Genomic DNA, 26,278 nt, shown 5'->3' on the forward strand with positions numbered 1-26,278 from the left:
CAGATGACTAGCGAGAAGTCCTAGTCGGTTAGACTAGGCAGTGGAAGTCCTGATCTGGACGATCGGGCAAGGGAAGTCTTGGTGAGTGAGGCTAGGGAAAGTTCTAATTATAGGCTAGGCAAAGGGAAGTCCTGATTTGGAGGATCAGGCGGAAGTCTTGGCAGAGTCGAAGCACCAGGTGAAGTCTGGGTTGGTCTGGAAGACCGAATCGCAGCAGAAGTCTGGGCTGGTCTGGAGGATCGAGTCGCAGCAGAAGTCTGGGCTGATCTGGAGGATCGAGTCGCAGCAGAAGTCTGGGCTGGTCAGAGAAGACCGAGCCGCAACACAAATCCTAGGGGCTGAGGACAGAGCCGAGCAAAAGTCTAACAAGTCAGGAGGACTTGATTGGCAAAGGTAAATTCTCCTAAGTGGAGTGGGTAAGGGTGCGTTCCCGGAGTGGAACAGTAGACGTCAGACTAATCCAGGATTTCGGTAGAAATCTGAAGTTAGACCCACAAAATAAGGGAAGGTTATGTTGCTTTGTTTGCATACTTGTCTTGCAAGAACCATGATGCAGGGGCAACACATGAGGAGTCCAACTTCAACAGGTCATAACTTTTGACTCGGGACTCAGAACAAGGCAAGGTCGGATGCGTTTCGAAGCTCTCTCAGAGGTCTTTTAAACCTGAGAAAAAAGATACTGGAGTCAACTCAAGATGGACTAAAGTTGACTCAAGATGGAGTCGACTCAAGCAGGATTGGAGTCGACTCGAGCGGCAGGAATCTGATCTGGCTCGCGGAGAAAGAGGATCTTGGAGTCGACTCGGATCCCAGTTGAGTCGACTCGAGTGCCCTATAAAAGAAGGTGAACGTGCATAGATGGAAGATATCCATATACAAGTTCTCCTCTCCAACTAGTGGTGGTTTTGAACACAAACGAGGTCAGACATTTGCAACCGGGGAAGATCCAGGAGGAGTGCGGGGCTCAGGATTTCCAAATCGGCGGCACTTGTTTGGTTAATTTCTTGTTGTCCTCTATTCTATTTGTGCTTTATTGTTATCTTTGTTTTGGATTGTAAGACGGGTTTCTCCGCCTCTGAATTAACAAGGTTCGGAAAGGAGACCACTAGTGAACGGACGCCTCCTGTACATAGACCTTGGATGTACCAACCCTGAGGGTTAGGAACCAAGTAAATCCGCGTGTACTTGTGTTTATTTCTAATTCCGCTACTTAGTACCTTGATAGAAAAATGAACGAGTTTGAAAACCGACAACACACTATTCACCCCCTTCTAGCGTGTTCCAGCGATCCTACAAACTTGGTTGGCACAAATTCTCTCGAGGGGAGTGGGTAAGGGCGCGTTCCCGGAGTGGAACAGTAGGTGTCAGACTAACTCAGGATTTCGGTAGAAATATGAAGTTAGACCCACAAGGTGAAGTTAGACCCATAAGGTAAGGTATAGGATTGTCTGTTTGTTTGTATGCCTGTCTTACAGGAACTAGGAGCTGGAAGCAAGATTGAGAAAGCAGAGGTAAAGCAAACAAAGATAGTTGAACTAAGCCCAGGGTCAACTCAGGTCAAACCTGAGTCAAAGTGACTCAAGTCGACCGGAGGAAGTCAAGTCGACTTGAGTGGATGGAGTCGACTTGAGATGGAGTCAAGTCGACTTGAGCACCAGATAAGAGCTGCGGAAGCTAACGTTCATCAAGAGATGTCACGTCAGCTTCGAGTCGACTTGAAGGCCAAGTCAGCCGCGGAGAAAATGGATCGGGCTTACGTGGAATCGACTGGAGCTTGGCCCAAGTCGACTCAAGCAGGCTATAAAAGGAGGGCAACGTGCACATCCAGGATCATCAATTCATATGTTCTCCTCTCCAACTAACTGCGACTCCTGAGTCAAAGTGACTCAAGTCGATCGGAGGAAGTCAAGTTGACTTGAGATGGAGTCAAGTCGACTTGAGCACCAGATAAGAGCCGCGGAAGCTAACGTTCATCAAGAGATGCCACGTCAGCTTCGAGTCGACTTGAAGGCCAAGTCAGCCACGGAGAAAGTGGATCGGGCTTACGTGGAGTCGATTGGAGATTGGCCCAAGTCGACTCAAGAAGGCTATAAAAGGAGGGCAACGTGCACATCCAGGATCATCAATTCATACGTTCTCCTCTCCAACTAGCGGCGACTCTGAACGCGAATGGGGCCAGGCATGTGCAATCGGGGAAGATCCAGGAGGAGTACGCGGCGCTTAGGATTTCCATATCGGCGACGTGTTTGGTTTAAGTTTTCTTACTTGTCCTTTGTTTTATATTATTTGTATTTTTTATACGAACTGTAAGATGAATTTCTCCGCCTCAGAACAAGGTTCGGAAAGGAGACCACTAGTGGACGGGCGCCTCCCGTACATAGGCATTGGATATACTAACCATGGGGGGTTAGGAACCAAGTAAAATCTGCATGTCCCTATGTGTGTTTTCTAATATTCCGCTGTAAGTTTTTGATAGAAACGAACGAATGAGAAAAAGCGACAACACGCTATTCACACCTCCCCCCCCCCCCTCTAGCGTGTTCCAGTGATCCTACACTTGACAATTCACTTGTTTGGGTCAATTAGACACATGACTTTCAAAATTGGGTCTTTCTAATTGAAAGCTCAAAATTGGCCCAATTAGAAAGTTGACCCAATTAGATTAATTGGTCTTCCAATGAAATTCAATTAATTCATGAACAATCCAATGAATTTTATCATGGCCCAATTAATTGGTCACTACCTTATTATCAAGAATCTGGAAGCCCAATTAATTCTCATGGAACAACCCAATTAAATGGGCTTAATCGGGTCTAATTAAACAGCCCAATTAACTTGATCAATATGTAAATGAAACTAATTCAATTACATATGATAGCTGTGGTTTAGTGGTTAGCCTCATTATCGTGGGTGCAGTAACCTAGGTTTGAATCTAGTAGCCACTTATGTCAGCATTTTTTTACTGTGCTGTGCCCAAGCTTCCAATTAAACCTTATTGGGTTCACCCAATTAGATTAGATTTGGGCTTCCATTGAATCCCTAATCCAATTAATAATATTTATCTTGGTTTTTTTCTACTATCTCCAAAAAACACACACTGCCGCTACCTCCTGTTTTTTTTTTAAATAAAAGCTAAAAAAACTCTTCGTTCCCAATTCCCAGTCCCGTGCCCTTATCTTCTTCCGACTGCCTCTCCTTTTTTCTTTGCCCTAAACGCACAGTGCCGTCGCCTGCACCATTCTTGCCCGCGCCGGCCTCGCCGGCACCAAGGCCTGCGCCTACCATGCCAAAGACAGCGCTCACCCCATGAGCGATTCTTGCCGCCGACGTCAGCCGCTGGCTGCTTTCCAGCCTGCCTCACCGGCGTCACGCGTGACTTGAAGCCACGCCTATGCTCGCTGCCGAGTGCGTTACCGGCCAAGACAGAGACGAGCAGAAATCGCTCTACTTGCGAGCGATTTCAATAGGAAAGAAATAAAAAATTGAGCACGAAACAAACAGATAAAACATTCTATCAGTGCTTTGATACCAATGTTATTCTTTGTGCCTGTTGTAGCAAGAAAATCCAACTGGGATTGCTTGTGTCGGAGGAACGATCACGAGGAAATCTCCTCAGGTTTTGACAAACCAAATCCTTCAATCGGTGTTCCTTCTCTTCCTCTTCTCTCCGACGCAGCAGCTCTTCTCTTACCGACTTCTGTACTTGGACGCAACCACACACAACGCAGGTTTGCTCTTTCTCTCTGCCCTCTCAGGGCTTTCCTCTCCCTTTAATAGGGAGAGGCTGCGTTCTCCACGAAGTGCACAACCGTGGCGAACGTGGTGGTGGTGGTGGGCAGTTACCGAAACTGCTAACAGCTACACGGCTACTCCGGCGAAGCCGCGAGCGACGACAGCGTCTCTTGACTGACTGCTTGAAAAATCCTCCGGTGATCGTCGGAAAGCCGCAAAACTCGCAAACAGCAATGAAACAGTGGATGCTTACCAGTCCCACCCCTCACGCGCCTTTGAACTAAGCCATCACCACACTGCAAGGGTGCCACACAGCCGGCCACGCCCAGCCAGTTGCCCGGCGCCTCGACACCACCTGCAGCCAACCACCCACACCAGGACTGCCCCTACACCAACCAGCCAACTCCACAACCGAAGGGGGAGGTGGAGAAAGCACAGGCTGCTTCCAAGGAGAGTCCCACAGCCACGGGCCAATGGGAGGTGCAGCAGTAGTAGCTGCACCCTCCCGTCGGCCTGAGAACATGCCACACCTAAACACGCTCCTTCCGGCCAGCAAGCTGCCCGTCGGGTATAAGGAGCTCAGTTCATTTCTTCACTGCACTTTATTGTTATCAATGTCTTTAGGATTTTTTTTTTCTATGAATATAAAATTTACTTTTAAAATGAATACAAGTAGCTCTTAGAAATTAGATAAATTTTTTTAAAAATAATTTTTGAATTAACTTTTTATTCACAATTATTTTCATGTGAAATACATTAATTATATATCTTAGGATTATTAATAAGCTTCATTATTTGATATTTCTTAAAACAAAAAAAAACATTCATTCAACAGTAGGATTGTTTAACTTTATATGAAATAAAAATAGAAAGTATTCCATCTTAGTAGCTTTTTAACATTTTCATAATTCGAAAATAGAAAAAAATATTTTTAAAAGAAATTTTAGTTTTTTTATTATTTATTTGATATAAAAATGGAAAATATTGATCCCACCGAGTAGGAGTGAGTAAAAATTCAGTTAAACCGAATAAATCGATCGAATTAAAAAATTTGATTCGGTTATTTTAGAATTTCAGTTTTTTTTTTAAAATCGGTTAATTCGGTTCGGTTTCGGTTTTAAAATTTCTTATTCGGTTAAATCGAATAAATTAAATTATTCAAATTAGAAAAAAAATATTTTATAAATTTTAAGTAAATAAATTTATAAATCTCTAATTAATTAGTAAAAATTTTATAATATTTAAAAAATTTGGTTAATTCGGTTAAAATCGAATTAACCGATAAAATATCGATTCGGTTTGTTCGATTTTTATTGAAAATTTTGATCGATTCGATTGGTTCAAAAAAAATAGTTTATTCGATTTTCCATTTATTTGGTTGAATTCGATTTAATTTTAACCAAATACTCAGTCCTATCATTGAGATTATTATTTATTTGAAGTTTTTATTATGATTTATTTGAAAAAGTCTATATGAAGACTTTTTCGACAGAAATAACGGAGGGAAGTGCCATGTGGTCACCATAGCGAGGAAAGCGTTTGCGATGATCAAGCAGCACCCCAAGTCGCCTTTCAATTCGAGGTACCTAAGCAAATATAAAATCTCTCCTTTTTGATCCATTTCATCATAACTTCTAACTCTCGATTCAATCAATAAAGAAATCATAGAGATTTCAAAAAAATAAAAATAAAAATAAAAATAAAAGGGAAAAGAAGAGAAGAAATCGCAGTGATGGTGGCAATGGAAATGAAGCTAGTCTATCTTTGCCTCTGCCTCTACTTCGTGTGCCATGGTATTGCAGGGGTGAGGGCGAGCGGAACTTACAATGTGAGGGATTTCGGTGCCAAGGGTAATGGCGTGACTGATGATAGCCAGGTTCGGTATCTTTGCCCACTATGTGGTTTTTAGCTTTGAGCAGGATACAAATTTCTATGATCTGAATTGCTAAAGAAAAGAAAACAAGACTTGATGATGATGATAACAATGAATTTGCTATATGCTTTAGTTTCATTACAAGTTTTCCTTCTCTCTTTTTCTTCTATCATTTAAATAATGACATTAAGGTATAGGAATGTGCTTGCATTCTCTATATCAGGATCCCTCTAACACTTTCATTCTTGATCTAGGCATTTACGGCAGCTTGGAAAAAAGCCTGTGCGTCATCTGGACGAACCAAGGTTTTGGTACCCGCCGGAACATACTTCCTCAATCCTATCGAATTCAATGGCCCTTGCAAAGATGTCAATGACCTAATATTCCAGATTCATGCAAGCTCACTGTCACTTCTTAAAATTCATTTACTTTTACATTCATGATTCATGCATGAGACAATCTATTTAGTTAGTATAGGATGATTACCATGTGAAGCTCCATGTCATGACAAGCACTTTAACCATGTAGCTTAAGCTAATTGTGCCGAGCATTGCTTCTCTGTGAATGTAGGGAACATTGAAAGCATCGACGGACTTGAATAAATATGCGAATGGTCATGGTTGGGTGATGTTCGGATGGTTAGACCACTTGACCTTAACTGGCGGAGGGACCTTTGATGCTCAAGGAGAAGTGTCTTGGCCATTCAACAATTGCCCAAGACAGAAGCATTGCAATCCACTACCATCGGTACTCATCCCTTTGTTGAATTTCCGCTGATGCTAAGCTCTATGTTTTCATAAGATCTAATACTTTTTGTGTTTGCAGTCACTCATCTTTTTATACACCAACAACACTATTGTCAAGGATATAACAACTGTGAATAGCAAGTTCTTCCACGTAGCTTTGTTGAATAACAATAATTTTAAAGGCAGCGGAATCACAATCAAGGCCCCAGCCAATAGCCCTAACACCGACGGTATTCACCTAGAGGGTAATTATGGAGTGACCCTTTCCAATTCTCACATTGGCACGGGTGATGACTGTGTCTCCATTGGGCAAGGCAACTCTTTCGTCACAATTAGTGGGATCGCTTGTGGTCCTGGCCATGGCATCAGGTTAGCTACCACATACAATGTCATCAATCTTTAATCATTAACTCATGTTTTTTTGTTTATAGAATCATTGGCATATGTGTTTGATTGTTATAGTTGTATCATTTTGATGTTTCACTCATATTAATTCCTTTTTGCAATAGTATTGGGAGCTTAGGAAGGTACAATTTCGAGAAAGATGTCAAGAATATTATTGTGAGAGATACTACTATCATTAACACGGTAATGGGAGTGCGCATCAAGACTTGGGAGAACTCGCCTGTTCAAACTACAGTTCAAAACGTCACCTTTGAAAATATCATTGTGAAGAATGTTGGAAATCCCATCGTCGTCGACCAAACTTATTGCCCCTTTCCCAGTTGCGATCACTCGGTTTGTATAGAGGGTTACATATAGACCATGCTAACTTGCTTCATTAATATCACTAATAATAATTTCATTGTGCACATTTTTATAGAAATCTTCACGTGTGCAACTAAAAGACATCAATTTCAAAAACATTCGAGGAACATCAGCATATAAGGAAGCAGTGATATTAAAATGCAGCCAAGGGCTACCATGCCAAGGGCTTAAGCTCGAGAATATTGACCTCACGAGTTCAGGTAAAGACAAGGCAATGTCTATTTGTCTTAATGCTCGAGCTCAATTTTCCGGCAAAATCAACCCTCAACTATGCTAATGATGCGGGTGAAAAGGCTCCTGTAACTCGAACGGTTAGGTGCTTGAAGCCAAGCTTTGCTCATCGAGGATTAAGTTTGTGGCTCAACAAAGGTTGATGTTATTATAGTGTTGTGAGTTGTGAAGAATTTCGAAAGTTAGAGTTGATGTATGAAGACAGCGGTGGCTTTCACTTAGTCACCCTTCTTTTTATATTTGATATTTATTGATATTTGCAAGATTGTTATTTAACTATAAATGCCTTATAATATTCCTTTTAAATTAACAAGATTGTTCAAAGAGTTTTCTTCTTTTAGCTAGGTTGATATTTTCTTTTCCAATTAGTCTTTGCTAGCTGATCAATTCACCTTCATCATCGTCTACTCCACCAGATTGGATTTTGCACTTCTTTATTTTTAATGTTATCAATGTCTTTAGGATTTTCTTTATGAACATAAAATTTACTTTTAAAGTGAGTACTGGTAGCTCTTAGAAATTAGATAATTTTTTTTTAAAACTAAATTTTGGGTTAACTTTTTATTCTGACCATTTTTTTCATGTGAAGACATTAATTATATATCTTAGAATTATTAATAAGCTTCATTGTTTGATATTTTTTAAAACAAAAAAAATAGAAAATATTCATCCATTAGTAGGTTCGTTTAACATTATAGGTAGGGTTGAGTATTCGGTTAAAATCAAACTAAATTAATCAAAAATGAATCGAACTGAATTTTTTTGAACTAACGAAATCGATCGAATTTTTAAATAAAAATCAAACAAATCGAATCGATAAATATCAATTAATTCAGTTTTTATCGAATTAACAGAAATTTTTAAATATTATAAAAATTTAACAATTAATTAGGGATTTATAAGTTTTCTAATTTAAGAATTTATAAATTATTTTTTTATTTTAATTAATTCAATTAAATCAATTTAATTGAATAAGAAATTTTAAAACTGAAATCGAATTAAATTAATTGATTTTTTTTAAAAATAATCAAACTTTTGAAAACATCGAATTAAAATTTTAAATTTAATCAATTTAATTAAATTTTTACTCATTCCTAATTATAGGAATTAAAAATAAAAAGTATTTCATCTAGTAGCTTTTTAACATATTCATAATTAGAAAACGAAAAAAAAAATTATAGTAAATATTTTTTTATTATTTGAGGTAAAAAAGTTTTCATAGGTCCCACCAAGATTTAAACTCGGGTTAATGTCCTAACCACTGGTTAGACCATGGGACCGTTACATTGATTTATTCGAACTTGATTATATAAAATAATATATTCGTGAGAGAAGTTTGAATTTGAAAATAAAAAAGGAAAGTAAATTAAATATTTATGATTATTTTACTTGCATTTAATGATGGATGATCTCAAAAGGATTAACTACTATTAAAAGTTTTTTCTTATGTAAAATGTATTTCTTATTTCCTATTATAATAATTAATGTTTTTTAAAACAAACTATGCACTAATCTCCTTAATTTATATTAATAATTATAAAAGAAGGTTTCCCATAAAATACCATGAGTATCTTCATGGTAGTATCTTTAATATATTTTATTTTATAATCATTTTTCTTATATGATGTTAATGAGGATACAATGTCAATGTCGGTTCAAATGATAAAATACCATTAGCTTGATTTTTAACTATATGTGCCACTTAAAAGCAGTAGGAATCCTCCGTATCAACACCAAATGAGATTTAAATTCATGCTCTTTTCAAAACAAAATATAAATTAGAATATCTAATTTTGTTCTAGTGAATAACTTTTATTCAAGCCACAATCACATTTGATCTTTCGTTTTGTTAAAAAGTCTGTATTAGAAGACGGAGATGTGTGCATATATATAGATGGACTCCAACGCCCTCTTTTATCAAATTGAATGATGGATCCATATAATGGTTGTCTTGGACTCTAGTTCAGCCCTATTTAAGATGCTCAATTGTACTTCTTTAATGGTATAATTAAAGAAGTACAAAATTTTTATTAAATTTATTAAAATACACTCCTTCCATACTCAAAGTCTAGTCCACTTCTAATTCTTGTTTTAGTTCAAATTTATACTCTCAAACTATTTTTTTAAAATAAATTAAAGTAGTTAACGATAATTGATCAAAATTATTTATGTTAAATTAAAGGTTTTCTCTACATAATCAATTGGATCCGTGGCGCAATGGTAGCGCGTCTGACTCCAGATCAGAAGGTTGCGTGTTCGATTCACGTCGGGTTCATATTTTTTTCTATTTTTTTAATCAAGCTTAATCTTTCTCTTCGGTCAATTATGAAAGGTAAATCCTCAAAGCATCCTGCGGAGTATTCTACCCTTATTATATATTATTTTCAATCTTCTAATTCTGAAAGGATATGGTAATTTTTATCCAGACAAACTTAAATAGAAAGACTTTTAATAAATTAATACGTGCATATTCTACTTTTAATAAATATATTCAAACACTTGTAGTTTTCTAACAATTTTAGCACGTTTTTATTTAACAATCATTTTTTATGTTAAATAGCTAAAATATTTGAAGTATAACTTATTTTAAGCTGTAGACATAATTCAACGATACAATTTAATTTCGTCCAACTTAAAATACAATTTAAAAGTGATGCATCGATTGACATATTGACCTATTTATAAAAATAATACCTTGATGGCAGATAGAAAACTTTTATGGGACCGGACTAATCACCTCACGAATAGTCAATAAGGCTGATTGAAATTTATCATTTTTTATTTATAAAAATAAATCAGTTTAAAAATATTAGGAAGTTTTATATGGATGTTTGTTAATTTTATATCCTATAAAATAATTTTTTAAATGATGTATATTTTAATTTAATATATTTTATAATACAAATATAATTAAATGCCACCCCTAATTGTTTAGTTATCAGAGACCAAAATATAAGTAAAAAATCTTATATTGTGAATTTGATATTACCATATTTAAAAGACAAATCAAAACAGAATTACATTGTGGAATGAATCACTGAATCACTATCAATTTCACAGTTAAAAAGAAACAACAAATCACTGCTTGAGACTCCAATTTACACAATCACATTTCACCCTTCAATCTAGATGATTAATCATAGTGAATCCCGCCTAAAAACAGTATGCATGTCTTTCGAGCAACAATGCAAACCACAGTCAACTTGAAGTTTCTAGACCAGCCAAAGGTGATGCTAAGTTTGAACTCCAATGCAAACAGCAAGAATGATTCTGTAGTTTGTGCAATCAGAGGATTGTGCAACGACACCTGTTCTGTTTAGAGGCTCTCGTGAGTTGCTTCTCTGTAAAGGAGTCTCATATTATATTAGTGAGGGGATACAGATATCTTGCCATAGATATAGCAAGTCTATGTTTATAAGAAAGTTGGCAGTAGCTATGGATGAAGCAAATAGATTCAGCGAAAAGCATACTTGCTCTAGCAGTAATGTGCAATATGAATTATGATACCTATTGTTGTATGGTGGAGCATACTTGATTCTACATTTGTTAAAATGGAAAAGAAACTGATGAGGGACTAGTGATACAAGTATGCAAATGTGCCAATTCCAATATTTGCCAAAATGGAAGAAACTAATGATTGTGAACAGGATACAAAATGCGCCAATTTATAGTAGTCATGCTGCATAAGTTAAACCAAATAACGGTCCAGGTGAAATAATAAAGGAAATGTGCCTGTCTGTTATTATAACTCAACTGTCAGTCTAGTTAAACCAAACAAAATCTTAATCCAACAGCGTTATATGTTCCATGTGTATGAGGTAAAAGCAACAAGAATCACATTTACAGTTTTAGTTCAATGGGCATTGAATGGTAGAACGTAAACAGAAAAAACATGTATGTTGGATGAATTCATAATCACTACTTAGTTAATTGAAGAGATGGGTAAAATTCTATATGAAAGTTGATATCATTTTTTTTAATGATAACTACTTGGTTTAAGTACCATAACACTAAAGCATTTAGACAAAACATAATAAGCTTATACCTAAAGAAAAAGGATATTGTTTCGTGGAAAATCTGAGTTACTCTTTTAAGCATGTTTGTCTAAGTATGACCATGACTAAAGTAAGATAAGTCAGGGCCCCTGTTGATCAGCCATTCAGGGTGAAGGAATAGAATGACAATATCAAACCACTTTAGAATGCATCAATATATTGATATAAGAACAAAATTAATACTACAGATGAAAGATATTGCATATGAATGCCAAGCTTCCAATTTGCATTGAAACTAAAACACAGTTGACAAAAATGCTGGATCTGTGATCATTGAGACAGAAATTGAACAAGCAAGAACAAATATTTTATAAATAAGGTAATTATAATCTATCAGTATTCCAGGCCAAATTTATCCTAAGAAATAGCTGTTACTTGATGGTATAACAGATACAGCAACACTCAATGTTTTGAACTATGCTGAAGTAAAAGATGTGTTGCAAACAAGAGAGGAAGTAAATCGCTAACCTAATAAGTAATGAGCAATCCAATCTCTAAAAGGTATAAAGTTACTTTGACAGTAGTGATAAGTTTTTGCATGAGCAAAGAAAGAAAGGAAGTACCATCAGTTTTGTCAGATACAGGTGGCCGAACTACAACATGCATAGTGATCAGACCACTAGGAAGCTCACCAACAGATACCCTTGACTCAATAGTAGTCTGGTGGTTATCCAGTATTTTTCAAGCATTTATGAGCTTCACATCATTTATTGTTCTTGGGGTAATTTCTTTGTCTGGAAAGAAAAACGTGAAAAAGGTTGCACAGGAATAGTGATGAAAATATATAAATGTCGTCACAAGGAGAGACAATAAATAGTCTCATTAAGTTGAATGTGTTATTTATAAATGTCGTCACAAGGAGAGACAATATAAATAACCTATGTTCCGGCCAGCAAGTTGCCCGTCGAGTATAAGGAGCTCAGTTCATTTCTTCAATGCACTTCTATGTTTTTATTGTTATCAATGTCTTTAAGATTTTTTTCTATGAATATAAAATTAACTTTTAAAATGAATACAAGTAGCTCTTAGAAATTAGATAAATTTTTTAAAAAATAATTTTTGGATTAACTTTTTATTCTGACAATTATTTTCATGTAAAAGACATTAATTATATATCTTAGGATTATTAATAAGCTTCATTATTTGATATTTCTTAAAACAAAAAAAAACATTCATTCAGCATGAGGATTGTTTAACTTTATATGAAATAAAAATAGAAAGTATTCCATCTTAGTAGCTTTTTAACATTTTCATAATTCGAAAATGGGAAAAAAATATTTTTTAATAGTAATTTTAGTTTTTTTATTATTTATTTGAGATAAAAAATGGAAAATATTGGTCCCACCGAGATTATTATTTATTTGAAGTTTCTATTATGATTTATTTGATTTTCGACAGAAAGAACAGAGGAGAGTGCCATGTGGTCACCATGGCGAGAAAAGCGTTTACGATAATCAAGCAGCACCTCGAGTCACCTCTCAATTCGATACCCCCGGGAGATGGTTGACCGAAAATTTCGACAGCATCTCCTCTATAACAATTGCAATTCCCTGTATACATATATGACAAAAAGGCCTACAAGGCCACAAATAAGCCCACACGGCTACAATTCATAAACATAAAAAAACTAAATCACAAGTACTAAAACTGAAATAATAACCACAACTATTATTCTATAGCATGCATACCACAAATCGAAACATATATATAAAAATTCATAAGACAGATCAAGTTCTGAAACATATCTATCGATAACATAATAAAACCAAAACCAAAGAGACGACATCATCTCGATAGGGGACTAGCAGCGCAGCTCCAGGCTGACATCAACCTGAAAAGAATGAAATCAACGGGGTGAGCTCAACGAACTCAGCGGATATCCAGTAGACATGTATAGTAAACTATCCCTAGTAATAAATCTCATACCAATACAGTCTCCTGAAAGGATAATAAGAAATGCAAAACTGGAAGAATGGAAGAGCTGTACATACCAGAATCATCTACCAAAATGCATCAGACCTCCTGTATGTGCATGTCAAACATATGCAGCAACCAAAATGCAGCAAACATAAATAATGCAATTCATGCAGTATGCACATGATGCAATGACATGGTCACCCCTGACGCCAGTCAGCCACCGTCACCACGATGGTGAGGTCGAGTAGGTAGGGCTATGACAACTGTGCACTCTGCCATCACTGCTCCTGAGTGACCGAGTGGACAGGATGCTGTCGGAGTACACCTATCCTCCTGCCCCAAGTCATATGGGGGAGCAAAGCTCTCATCTCCTCGTCTCATAATGCGAAGGAGGGATCCCTGTCATGCTACCACACTGCGGAACCACTACCCCTGAGCGGCCGAGCGGAGCCCTGACAGAGCAACTGCACACAACCTCCTGATGTACCACTAACCCATGAGTGGCAGTGTGTGCAAATCATGTAACTGGCGACAGGCTCAACTACAAAGGAGCCGACGATCGTCAGCATGCAATCATGCAAGGATGGTGCATGACGCTAATGCATACAAGGTATATCTAGTGGATAGACAATGCCCAATAAAGAACGGTATATCACTACTCTGATGAATCTATATACACATGCAAGTATCAATATGCTAAGGAACTAAACAGGTATAAGGTAAAAATGATATGCAACATATATAAGCAAGTAGTGATAAACCAGGGCATATATAAAAGCATAAACAGAATTACTACTAGCTATAACAACACTATACATGTCAAATAACTTATCTAAAAAGATAAGATAAGATACCTGCCTTTCGAAACTGATTCGTATCCGCAAAGAACCTCCATCCAGAAAATCCGGTTCAATGTCCTGTAATTAGAATAAATAACTTTTCTAATTACAATGATATATATATATATATATATATATTTCCATCAAATAAAAATCTTAGCCGATTATTAAGATTTGTTTAACCCCCTCTAATTTACCTAACCCAGATTTAAACTGATCCAACCATGATTTGTTTAAAAATCAAATTAGATTCTAAACCAATCTCTAAATTCATGGATATAGTGACAAGACTCGATATGTTTCAAAATGGTTTGCAACCTCCGATTCATATTTATACACTCCCATTGAGAACATGTTACTGCTTGTAGTTAAGTGAGCATCTCCTATGCAGTTAGCAAGATGTTTCACAATCATTGGTGCAATTAGGTTGCTGGCTCTAATCTGAAATTTGTCTAAATTAACTTGTTATCAAACAGTGCAATCTGAACCTATTACTGGTACCAAATAACCCAAGCAAATGATTCAGAGATAGCACAGGAAAAAGGAGAATAAGCATGCCCCGTTTGTTAAGATACTAATCAGTAAGGGAAATGGTAAGAAATCTATAAGCCTTTCCTATAAATCCACATTCCCCTTATTTAATAAATGTATAATGGAGTGAGAAGAAAAACAAACTGTCGCCTTCCATTTCTCCTTCCAGAGCATTCAAATTACTTATCCTTCGCAAACTAAAGGAGAGGAGAAGGAAGATCACGGCGGCCTCCTTTTTTCTCCACGCAGTGGCAAAATCTCGGCGGAGCAGAGCCGGTGGAGGAAGTAGGTGTGGCGGCAGTTGCAGCTAGAGCACAGAGGAGAGGGAGAGGAAGACGGCAGCCGGCCGGTGGTGTCCTTCACAAAGGAGAAGGGGACGACGGAGCGGCTCACTCCTTCCTTGGCTACAAGCGACGAAGCGAAGGGGGTTGGGAAAGAGGAAAGGTGTCGTTTCCACGAGGAGAGGCAAGGGCTTCTTCGGTTCGACGGAAGAAGGAGAAGAAGAAACGGAAAAAAAAAAATAATTAGCGTCGGTTTCACGCGGAGGAGAAGGGAAAACGGCAGCGGTTTCGCGAGGAGAAGGAAAACCGCGCCGGGCGGAAGAGGAGTCGCACGAGGGTTGGGTTAACGGATTCCTAATGGGTTTCGGATTTTAAACCCGTTAACCATTAATCCTTTTTTTTTATTACCGTATTTTACACAGGCAGAGGTAAACAAAAATTTAATTAAATTATTGATCCGAATTAAAAAATTCAATTTGGTTTTTTAAAATTTTAATTATTTTAAAAAAAAATTGATTAATTTGATTAATTCGGTTCGATTTCAATTTTAAAATTCCTTATTCGGTTAAATCGAATAAACCAAATTAATCAAATTAAAAAAATAATTTATAAATTTTAAATAAATAAATTTATAAATCTGTAATTAATTAGTAAAATTTTTATAATATTTAACAAATTCGATTAATTCGGTCAAAAATTAGATTAACCGATAAAATATCGATTCGATTTATTCGGTTTTTATTGAAAAATTCAGTCGGTTCGATTGGTTAAAAAAATCGATTTATTCGGTCTTCGATTAATTCGATTTGATTTTAACTGAATACTCAGCCCTATAAATAGGTATAAAATCTCTTCTTCCATCTCATCATAACTTCAACTCTCGATTCAATCAATAAAGAAATCGTAGAGATTTCAAAAAAATAAAAATAAAAATAGAAGGGAAAAGAAGAGAAGAATCGCAATGATGGTGGCAATGGAAATGAAGCTAGTCTGTCTTTGCCTCTGCCTCTACTTCGTGTGCCATGGTATTGCAGGGGTGAGGGCGAGCGGAACTTACAATGTGAGGGATTTCGGTGCCAAGGGCAATGGCGTGACTGATGATAGCCAGGTTCGGTATCTTTGCCCACTATGTGGTTTTTAGCTTTGAGCAGGATACAAATTTCTATGATCTGAATTGCTAAAGAAAAGAAAACAAGACTTGATGAAGATGATAACAATGAATTTGCTGTATGCTTTAGTTTCATTACAAGTTTTCCTTCTCTCTTTTTCTTCTATCATTTAAATTATGACATCAAGGCCTAGGAATGTGTTTGCATTCTTTATATCAGGAGCCCCTAACACTTTCATGCTTGATCTAGGCATTTACGGCAGCTTGGAAAAAAGCTTGTGCGTCATCTGGACAAACCAAGGTTTTGGTACCCGCCGGAACATACTTCCTCAACCCTATCGAATTCAATGGCCCTTGCAAAGATGTCACTAACCTGATATTCCAGATTCATGCAAGCTCACTGTCACTTCTTAAAATTCATTTACTTTTACATTCATGATTCATGCATGAGACAATCTACTTTTTTTTATTTAGTTAGTATAGGATGATTACTATGTGAAGCTCCATGTCATGACAAGCACTTTAACTATGTAGCTTAAGCTAATTGTCCCGAGCATTGCTTGTCTGTGAATGTAGGGAACATTGAAAGCATCGACGAACTTGAATAAATACGCGAATGGTCATGGTTGGGTGATGTTCGGATGGCTAGACCACTTGACCTTAACTGGCGGAGGGACCTTTGATGCTCAAGGAGAAGTGTCTTGGCCATTCAACAATTGTCCAAGACAGAAGCATTGCAATCCATTACCATCGGTACTCATCCCTTTGCTAAATTTCCGCTGATGCTAAGCTCTATGTTTTCATAAGATCTAATACTTTTTGTGTTTGCAGTCACTCATCTTTTTATACACCAACAACACTATTGTCAAGGATATAACAACTGTGAATAGCAAGTTCTTCCACGTAGCTTTGTTGAATAACAATAATTTTAAAGGCAGCGGAATCACAATTAAGGCCCCAGCCAATAGTCCTAACACCGACGGTATTCACCTAGAGGGTAATTCTGGAGTGACCCTTTCCAATTCTCACATTGGCACAGGTGATGACTGTGTCTCCATTGGGCAAGGCAACTCTTTCGTCACAATTAGTGGGATCGCTTGTGGTCCTGGCCATGGCATCAGGTTTGCTACTACATACAATGTTATCAATCTTTAATCATTAACTCATATTTTTTTGTCTGTAGAATAGTTGGCATATGTGTTTGATTGTTATAGTTGTATCATTTTGATGTTTCACTCATATTAATTCCTTTTTGCAAAAGTATTGGGAGCTTAGGAAGGTACAACACCGAGAAAGATGTCAAGAATATTATTGTGAGGGATAGTACTATCATTGACACAGTAATGGGAGTGCGCATCAAGACTTGGGAGAACTCGCCTGTTCAAACTACAGTTCAAAACGTCACCTTTGAAAATATCATTGTGAAGAATGTTGGAAATCCCATCGTCGTCGACCAAACTTATTGCCCCTTTCCCAATTGCGATCACTCGGTTTGTATAGAGGGTTACATATAGACCATGCTAACTTGCTTCATTAATATCACTAACAATAATTTCATTGTGCACATTTTTATAGAAATCTTCGCGTGTGCAACTAAAAGACATCAAGTTCAAAAACATTCGAGGAACATCAGCATATAAAGAGGCAGTGATATTAAAATGCAGCCAAGGGCTACCATGCCAAGGGCTCAAGCTCGAGAACATTGACCTCACGAGTTCAGGTAAAGACAAGGCAATGTCTATTTGTCTTAATGCTCGAGCTCAATTTTCCGGCAAAATCAACCCTCAACTATGCTAGTGATGTGGGTAAAAAAGCTCGTGTAACTCGAACTGTTAGGTGCTTGAAGCCAAGCTTTGCTCATCGAGGATTAAGTTTGTGGCTCAACAAAGGTTGATGTTATTATAGTGTTGTGAGTTGTGAAGAATTTCGAAAGTTAGAGTTGATGTATGAAGACAGCGGTGGCTTTCACTTAGTGACCCTTCTTCTTATATTTGATATTTATTGATATTTGCAAGTATTGTTATTTAACTATAAATGCCTTATAATATCCCTTTTAAATTGACAAGATTCTTCAAAGAATTTTCGTTTTTTAGCTAGCTTGATATTTTCTTTTCCAATTAGTCTTTGCTAGACTGATCAATTCACCTTCATCCTCGTCTACTCCACTAGATTGGATTTTGATTGCTTCGAACCGTACTTAGTTGGATTAAGCTTCGACTTGATTCTTTTTTGAGGAACGGTATATATATATATATATATATATATTTAGATCAAATGAAATGTACAAGCTCTAGATGTCTACAAAAAGATAAACTTGAATCTTAATTTTGCTTGCTTCGAACTGCACTTAGTTGGATTAAGCTTTGACTTGATTCTTGCTCGAATGAAAGGGCGACATGATTAGAGCATGTCCACCTTGAAGGAGTTGGCAATAGGGTATGAGGAGCTCAATTCATTTCTTCAATGCACTTCTTTATTTTTATTGTTATCAATGTCTTTAGGATTTTCTTTATGAATATAAAATTTACTTTTAAAATGAGTACGGGTAGCTCTTAGAAATTAGATAAATTTTTTAAAAAACTAAATTTTGGGTTAACTTTTTATTCTGACCATTTTTTTCATGTGAAGACATTAATTATATATCTTAGGATTATTAATAAGCTTCATTGTTTGATATTTTTTAAAACAAAAAAAAAAATAGAAAATATTCATCCATAAGTAGGATCGTTTAACATTGTAGGTAGGTACGACTGAATATTCGATTAAAATTAAACTGAATTAATTAAAATTGAATCGAACTGAATTTTTTTAACTAATCGAATCGATTAAATTTTTAAATAAAAATCGAACAAATTGAATCGATAAAATATCAATTAATTCAGTTTTTGACCGAATTAATCAAAAATTTTAAATATTATAAAAAAATTATCAATTAATTAGGAATTTATAAGTTTTCTAATTTAGAAATTTAGAAATTATTTTTTATTTTAATTAATTCGGTTAAATCTATTTAATTGAATAAGAAATTTTAAAATTAAACTGAATCGAATTAATCAATTTAAAAAAAAATTAAAATTTTGAAAAAATTGAACCAAATTTTTAAATTTAATCAATTTATTCAATTTAATTAAATTTTTGTTCATTGCTAATTATAGGAATTAAAAATAGAAAGTATTCCATCTAGTAGCTTTTTAACATATTCATAATTAGAAAACAACAAAAAATATTTTTTTTATAATAAGGATTTTTTATTATTTATTTGAGGTAAAAAAGCTTTCATAGGTCCCACCAAGATTTGAACTCGGGTTAATGTCCTAACCATGGGACCGTTACATTAATGATTTATTCGAACTTGATTATATAAAATAATATATTTGTGAGAGAAGTTTGAATTTGAAAATAAAAAAGGAAAGTAAATTAAATATTTGTGATTATTTTACTTGCATTTAATGATGGATGATCTCAAAAGGATTAACTACTATTAAAAGTTTTGTCTTATGTAAAATGTATTCCTTATTTTCTATTATAATAATTAATGTTTTTTAAAAACAAACTATGCACTAATCTCCTTAATTTATATTAATAATTATAAAAGAATGTTTCCCATAAAATACCATGAATATCTTCATGGTAGTATCTTTAATATATTTTATTTTATGATCATTTTTCTTAAATGGTGTTAATGAGGATACAATGTCGGTTCAAATGATATCAACTTCTTGATTTTATTTGAAATTTAAAAAATCTATTAAAAAGAAATTTAAATAGAGAGGATGAATTTAAATTGGCGAATAGAAATTAAAATATTAATTTTATCCTTTATTCTTCTATTCCTAAAAAAAAGACAGATTTGATATAAATTATTTTTTATCCAAGAATATTTTTTGCTCGATAACATCCTTATTTGAACTCCAGGTACATGCCGCCACATTTGATATATAAAATTTCTAAATCGAATGATCTAATCAAACAAAAATAGAATTTTTCTTACTCGACAAACAAATAGATTATTCAATTCAATTAAATAAATTCTCTCTTACTAACTTAAAAAAATGACTAAAATTAAACTGAAAGAGTTCGCTAGCTCTTCGATTCAATTATGTCCTCGTTTACTAATGATCTATGATAGAGCTTTGAAAATCAAACGAATTGATGAACCGGTGGCCACTGCGCGATTTATCGATCGAACTGACCGGTCCAAGCAAACCCTCGTCTCTTACTAAGCCATAAAATTGTGACTAAAATTAAACGTAAAGAGTTCACTCTCCGGTTCGATTGTGCCCTCGTTTACTAATGGTGTGTTTTGAAAATCAAAAGAATCCATGAACCGGTGACCACGCGACTTATCCATGTATTCGGTTAATCGATTGAACCGGCCGGTCCGAACAAACCCGTTCTTCCTTCCTTTCTCTCTTCGTTCTCATGGACGACTTCGCGTACTGCCTCGAGCTCCTCAACTCCGACGACGAAATAGCCTCTCAGGCAACCTTATTCGGCGCTGCCCCTCCACCCCCCGCCACGACATACCCCCAAATGGACGGCGCGACCGCCGGCGCGGCCTTCAACTTGCACCCACCTCCTCCTCTCCCACTCTCAGACAATCCATCGAACGCCTCACCCGCACCACTGCTGGATCCCCTGACCCCTGTCGACTTCATTCGGGGTGACGCCTCCCCTAGCGGCGCCGCCGAGGGTGGACAGGCATGCCCTCGCTGACGCCCTCTTCGCCTGCCACCAGAACCCGACCTACCTGAACCCCAGCACCGCCGGCGATCCCCTGGATCCCAACTGGGAGGCGATCGGGTCCTACCTGGTGGGCCAGGTCCGGCCGGGCCCCGACGTGACGCGCGTCTACAAGTGCGAGCGCTGCGGCCTCGAGTTCCCCAACGCGCAGGCCTTCGGCGGCCACATGAGCTCCCACAGCAAGACCAGGAAGGGGCGGGGCGACAGCGCGGCGGACGCCGAGGGCCGGACGGCGCTAGGCGTCAGATCGGCGGGGCAGGGGTTCAAGAAGGCGGAGATAAGAAAAAGGTCGAAGCTTTCAGCGAAGAAGAAGAGGGCGATGGCGGCGGCGGAGGAGGCGAACGGGTTCGCCGGCACCGGCGAGGGAGTGAGCGAGGAGCTCATCTACTTGGAGTCTATTCATGTCGACGAGGAGTTTAGTGGCTAAATCAAGAATGTTGACTCTGTTTGTAAAAATAAATATTTGAAGGACTTATCTAATGTTATACAAGATGATAAATTTTGATATATAGCAATTGAGATCTTAGTGAAGTTAGTTTTTTTTCTCTCATATAGTTGAGTTAATTACGATAAAATAAAGTTATTAAAGTGGACAATGATCGAATCTTAGTTTCACAATGTCCTCGTCCGTCGTAGTCAACTGCAATTTCTCAATATGTCTCCTCACATATGGTCGTGGGATCGATCATGTGAGCCTGCTGAGGTGGCAGATTCTATCTTTTGTTGAAGTTTTAAAAAAATTTTCTTCGCATGTTGTTGTTTTCGATAGTCGTCAAGGATTTGAGTTATATCAAATTGCTAATAGTTCGCACTTGGAGTTGTATATGTTGTTTTCGATAGTTTAGGATTTGAGTTATATCAAATTGATAGTAGTTCGAGTTTGGAGTTATATCTTTAGATAATTTGTATCTAAGTTATATGGTATATCTACAAAAGATATTATTTTAGCCCTTGGGACATGGTTGAGTTAGTTAATGGGGAGCAGACTTGTTGCAATCGGCAAGAATCGAATTCCCTCCCTCGTATTGCCAACTGCAGATTCTTGATCATTTACCTCTTCACAGATGATCGTGTGATCAATTGTGTGGAGTCGTTGAGTGGTAGATTTCACTTTTTACTGTAAAAGATATTATTTTAAAATCTATAAATAATAATAATAATAATAAAAACTTTTCCAAAGTATTTTAGTAGAATATTATAATTATTATTTAAAATATTAGCAACAAAGAAATTATATTCCATACCTAAAAGATAATATAAAATATAATAATAATTAATTTGTGTTTTAAGTCATATCATTTTATAGATTATATTCAACACCTCAGAAGATAATATATATATATATATTATTGTTTAAAGAAGAAAATCACAAATATATTACCAATTATAATTACTCATGCATTTTTTGTATAGTTCATTGCACCTTATCAAGTATGAAGTATCCCTCTAATTTTGAGGCATTTGGAGCAACATTATTAAATTAATGATTTTATTATATATAAACTGATATTTCAGAATTGTCAAAGAATACCTTAATGTCCAAGGAAAAGATTTCAAATATACATTTAATTTCAGAAATATAAAAAAATAAAAATAAAAGAAGACAAAATAGAAGGATGAACAAAAAAAACAATGCTGACTTATGGTATCATGTACATTCGGCAAGTGTCAAAAGACAATTTTACAGGGGTCCATTAATTAAGCACTAACAAGTTTATAGCTTCGCTCGACTAATCCTTCGGCCTATACCTCTAAGATTTTCATCTTATTTGAATTCAAATCATAATTATTTTAGTATTTCTCTCAATACTATACCGCGACATCGCACCCATGAGGATGGAATAAATTTATTTTGATCCATGGCACGAGCAACAACAGAAAACTTAAGAGATATATTGCATGCTCAAGTTTGTTTGATAAAATAATTGAACTAAATCAAATTATTTTTAAAATGAATTAAGCAGTTGAAATGGTTATTTATTAACTTTGGCTTGGTTTATTTCTAAGAGTTTAAATGTCAATTTAAGATTATTTGATTGTCTGAAGAAAATTTTATATTTGTTTAATTGATTGATGGATTTATTTATTTAAGTTGAGATCGAGTTTCTAATTTATAATTTTGATAAGAGTTTCATTCATTAATGAATATGGTCCATAAATTTTATTGGTAAATATTATGAATAATTTATAATCTTTATTTAATTTATAATCTTTATTCATGAATATGGAACCCATTGCATGCAGTGTGTCATGCTATATTTGCTAATCATGCTACCTATCATTACTCATTAAATATATGTTTAATCATGTTCATTTAGTTTAACGGGTTATTCAAATTTGTTCATCTAATTAACCCTGTGTATATTGAATGAACATAAATAAACTCTTACTAAATAGAACATTAAACTTTTTTCATGAATGTTTGATTCATTTACTATACATAGAATTAAAGAATACTAAAAGTAGTTTAGATCAAGAATGAAGATAGAGCAACAACTTTAGATAAAGGATTGCAAAATAAATAAATAAATAAATAAATAAATTCACTCGACTAGTTAGCCAGCACAATTTCAGGGCTAGCCAACTGAAACTCATGATTTGGCCGCAAAATCACATTTGCACCTAGCCAACTAGTTGCAATTTTGCAGCCAAACTATGAATTGTTCTATCATTTCTATAAGTAGTTACAGATCTCTGTAGTTACAGATCTTTCTTAGAAATCTCTCTATAAAACTCAGTTCTCATGGGTGTGTTCATTTTTTGCCATGAACACATCTGGTTCTGCTAAGGTTCTAAAAATTGTGTCTTTCAATTCTCTTCAAAATTGCTCCACTTCTCTCTCATATAGGTTATTGCTCGAAGCATAGGAATCATTAAAAGTCGTATGCTTAACCTTTATTCTTTACGAGTATCACTGGTCCATTTGGTAGTTCCACTACAGTGATCTATTTGGTCGACGCAACCTAGTTCTTAGATTAATCTTCAGTCAACATAAGTTGAGTTTCCTGTGCACCAACATATTTGACAGACATCAATATCATTCCTTATGATGAACTTGCAATTAACTCTTTAATTTGTTGGTTAACAGATTTATCAAATTATCCTTTGACTTCACATAATCAACAGTGATATATACCACCAGTTGAAAGTAGTTGTCTAATGGTATTGTATACATTTAATGCATATGTCTAAACTTACCATTATACAAATGACTCCATGCCCATCCAATAGTCGATTAACTATTATAATGTATACAAATAGTAACATAGGTTTTGCTCATCTAGGAATATCTTCTAATAATTAGCATTGTTATTCGACATCTTCACTATATTTTTAAGGGCTATAAACTCAGATTTCATTGTGGATCTGTTAACAATTTACTTATAAAATTTTCATAAAATGATTGCACCTCCCAATGTGAATAAATATCCACTAGTAGACTTTGAATCTTTCACATTAGATATCTAATTTATTTCATTGTATCCTTCGATTAGTAGGATATTTTGTATTATGTAATTCATAATCATGAGTATATCTTATGTATCTGAGTACTCTTGTTATCCCTATCCAATGTTCAACATTGAAATTACTCGTGTATTTATTTAGTTTGCTTACTTAGTATGTTCAATATGGTCATATACAACTCATCAAGTATATCAAACTTTTAATAATTTTGGAGTACTCTATCTAAGAGATGCTCTCACCTTTATTTTTTGATAGATGTTGGCTTATATGTATCAAAGTATGTACCAACATAGAATCATCCTTATTGAATTTCTCAAAAATCTTATCCACATAATATGACTAACTTAGAACAAGTCATTACGATGTTTTAAGAATTTGAATTCCTAGTAGTACATCAGCTAAGTCAATATCTTTCATGTCGAATTTTGAGTTATATATTTTTAGTGGATTTGATTTTCTTTTAATCGTTCTAAATGATAAGTATATCATCCAAGGGGGACAACCAAGTACTGGTTGTTGATGGCAAACCAAGTGTAAAAATTTTTACGATAGAAAAGAAGAGATTTTGACAAAAGTGGATAGACTTATCTTTTGATATCATCTCTTTACCATACTCAGTGTCTTTAATATAGATACATTTGTCACATTCATTATGTTGATGATAAATCCATTTTTCTCCATGACTTCATCAAACTTTTCGTGTCATTGCTTTAGAGCTTAGCTTGTTTGAAAGTCGTATAATGACTTCACCATGTATCATCTGACTAGTGAGGAGGAAGACTAATGATACTCCTTAATAATCTGTGATGGGCTGCTCAGATAGAACCCATCAAAACATGGCCTTAACGCCTAACCAGAGGGTGTTTGAGAAATATGGATAGGGAACCTTGGCACTACGTAAGATATTCTTGATCGATATATATTCTTTAATTGCTGAGGGCTGAATATTGTCGTCGATGACTATATATCTTGGAAGATGTTGATCTCGTAGGGCGCATGGCCGGTGCCAAATCCCTCGATATGGTCCTTCAACGATCGCTTGTGCTTGAAGTCCGATCCGCACACACAGTACCTAATTAATTAATTAATTAATCCTTTCGAAATATATATATAATTAGCTAGCTAGATGATCAAATTACAAGTACTAGGTAGGTACCAGAGTTTGCCGCAATTCTTCTCGTGGGTGCGCCAGTCGCCTCGTACGGCGAAGGCCTTGGTGCACTTGCGGCAGGCGAAGGCCTTGGCTCCGTGCTTGCGCTTGTAGTGCGTTTGCAGGGTGCGGAAGTCCTTGAGCGGCCTCGCGCGCGGGTGCTCCACGTTGTTTTGGCACCCCACCACGCAGCAATAGCACGACATCGACATTAATTTCCGCCATCTCCACCCCTCCACCGTCCCCCGCCCCTTCAGGGATTCCGGCCCTTTTCTGTACTCTGACCCGTGCCCCCACATATGCATCTACGTACATACGTATACGTACGTACACCATTAACATATATGTATGAAATTAAATCGAACAGTACAGTATTTAAGTACTTACTTGCATGTTGTTGTATCTATTAAAAGTTTTGGAGCAAATGGGGCAGGAGAATTGAGTAGCCCCAATGAGGATTTCTGATGGGGTGGGGATCCAAAAGTTGGTACCCCTTGTGACCTTTCTCATCTCTAATTCCTCCTCCTTCATTGTCGATGTAGTAGAAGAATAAGGATCATTAGGAATTGAGACTCTCGAGACGATATCGACTTCATCGAAGCTAATTGGCAGTCCTAGTTGAAGTGTCACCCTACTCTCCTCCTCCACTACTTTAGAGATGAACAATTCGATATCTCCTCCTTTTCTCTTTCCTTCACCGTTAGTCGTCGGAGTCATGAGTAGTTGGTCGACTAGTGGGAGGGCTTCTCGCAAGGGTGGTGGAGGAGTCATAGGCAAGCCTGAGGAAGAAGAAGAAGAAGTAGCCGCCATAGGATAGGAGAGTTTGGATTTGCCAAGGA

General features: G+C 36.1%; 3 protein-coding genes, 2 long non-coding RNA genes and 1 other non-coding gene across 6 annotated transcripts; 3 read left to right on the plus strand and 3 right to left on the minus strand.

Moving 5' to 3' along the window:
* The first annotated feature begins 5,421 nt into the window (after nucleotides 1-5,421).
* On the plus strand, nucleotides 5,422-7,631 carry LOC141828555 (exopolygalacturonase-like). The gene is made up of 6 exons (XM_074716006.1): nucleotides 5,422-5,608; nucleotides 5,860-6,000; nucleotides 6,176-6,352; nucleotides 6,431-6,720; nucleotides 6,861-7,089; nucleotides 7,175-7,631. The coding sequence occupies exons 1-6, from the start codon at nucleotides 5,465-5,467 to the stop codon at nucleotides 7,394-7,396; spliced, it is 1,203 nt and encodes a 400-aa protein (XP_074572107.1). The 5' UTR covers nucleotides 5,422-5,464; the 3' UTR covers nucleotides 7,397-7,631.
* Nucleotides 7,632-9,553: 1,922 nt separating this feature from the next.
* On the plus strand, nucleotides 9,554-9,625 carry TRNAW-CCA (transfer RNA tryptophan (anticodon CCA)). The gene has a single exon. It is a non-coding gene; the product is annotated as a tRNA-Trp (tRNA).
* A 678-nt stretch (nucleotides 9,626-10,303) lies between these two features.
* LOC141825934 (uncharacterized) lies at nucleotides 10,304-12,157 on the minus strand. Its single transcript, XR_012601586.1, has 2 exons — nucleotides 11,969-12,157; nucleotides 10,304-10,691 (listed from the first exon to the last, which is right to left on the minus strand). It is a non-coding gene; the product is annotated as an uncharacterized LOC141825934 (long non-coding RNA).
* Nucleotides 12,158-13,076: 919 nt separating this feature from the next.
* LOC141828447 (uncharacterized) lies at nucleotides 13,077-15,269 on the minus strand. Its single transcript, XR_012601767.1, has 3 exons — nucleotides 14,837-15,269; nucleotides 14,181-14,239; nucleotides 13,077-13,236 (listed from the first exon to the last, which is right to left on the minus strand). It is a non-coding gene; the product is annotated as an uncharacterized LOC141828447 (long non-coding RNA).
* A 683-nt stretch (nucleotides 15,270-15,952) lies between these two features.
* On the plus strand, nucleotides 15,953-17,878 carry LOC141827059 (exopolygalacturonase-like). The gene is made up of 6 exons (XM_074714339.1): nucleotides 15,953-16,081; nucleotides 16,332-16,472; nucleotides 16,658-16,834; nucleotides 16,913-17,202; nucleotides 17,343-17,571; nucleotides 17,657-17,878. The coding sequence occupies exons 1-6, from the start codon at nucleotides 15,953-15,955 to the stop codon at nucleotides 17,876-17,878; spliced, it is 1,188 nt and encodes a 395-aa protein (XP_074570440.1).
* Nucleotides 17,879-25,249: 7,371 nt separating this feature from the next.
* Nucleotides 25,250-26,249, minus strand: LOC141827060 (zinc finger protein WIP5-like). Its single transcript, XM_074714340.1, has 3 exons — nucleotides 25,827-26,249; nucleotides 25,446-25,744; nucleotides 25,250-25,361 (listed from the first exon to the last, which is right to left on the minus strand). Exons 1-3 carry the CDS (start codon nucleotides 26,247-26,249, stop codon nucleotides 25,250-25,252), a joined length of 834 nt encoding a protein of 277 aa, XP_074570441.1.
* Nucleotides 26,250-26,278: the final 29 nt, after the last annotated feature.

This window comes from Curcuma longa, chromosome 4, assembly GCF_044706935.1.
Source record: "Curcuma longa cultivar G26 ecotype Majalengka, Jawa Barat chromosome 4, ITB_CL_G26_1.1, whole genome shotgun sequence".
Taxonomy (NCBI): Eukaryota; Viridiplantae; Streptophyta; class Magnoliopsida; order Zingiberales; family Zingiberaceae; genus Curcuma; species Curcuma longa.

Coding starts and splice junctions, on each gene's coding strand:
- LOC141827060 (XM_074714340.1), bottom strand. CDS start 26,249: ATGGCGGCTACTTCTTCTTCTTCTTCCTCAGGCTTGCCTATGACTCCT. Junction 25,745..25,826: donor ATAGATACAACAACATGCAA/GTAAGTACTTAA, acceptor GTATGTACGTAG/ATGCATATGTGGGGGCACGG. Junction 25,362..25,445: donor AAGAATTGCGGCAAACTCTG/GTACCTACCTAG, acceptor TTAATTAATTAG/GTACTGTGTGTGCGGATCGG.
- LOC141827059 (XM_074714339.1), top strand. CDS start 15,953: ATGAAGCTAGTCTGTCTTTGCCTCTGCCTCTACTTCGTGTGCCATGGT. Junction 16,473..16,657: donor ACCTGATATTCCAGATTCAT/GCAAGCTCACTG, acceptor CTGTGAATGTAG/GGAACATTGAAAGCATCGAC. Junction 17,203..17,342: donor GGTCCTGGCCATGGCATCAG/GTTTGCTACTAC, acceptor TTTTTGCAAAAG/TATTGGGAGCTTAGGAAGGT.
- LOC141828555 (XM_074716006.1), top strand. CDS start 5,465: ATGGTGGCAATGGAAATGAAGCTAGTCTATCTTTGCCTCTGCCTCTAC. Junction 5,609..5,859: donor GCGTGACTGATGATAGCCAG/GTTCGGTATCTT, acceptor TTCTTGATCTAG/GCATTTACGGCAGCTTGGAA. Junction 6,001..6,175: donor ACCTAATATTCCAGATTCAT/GCAAGCTCACTG, acceptor CTGTGAATGTAG/GGAACATTGAAAGCATCGAC.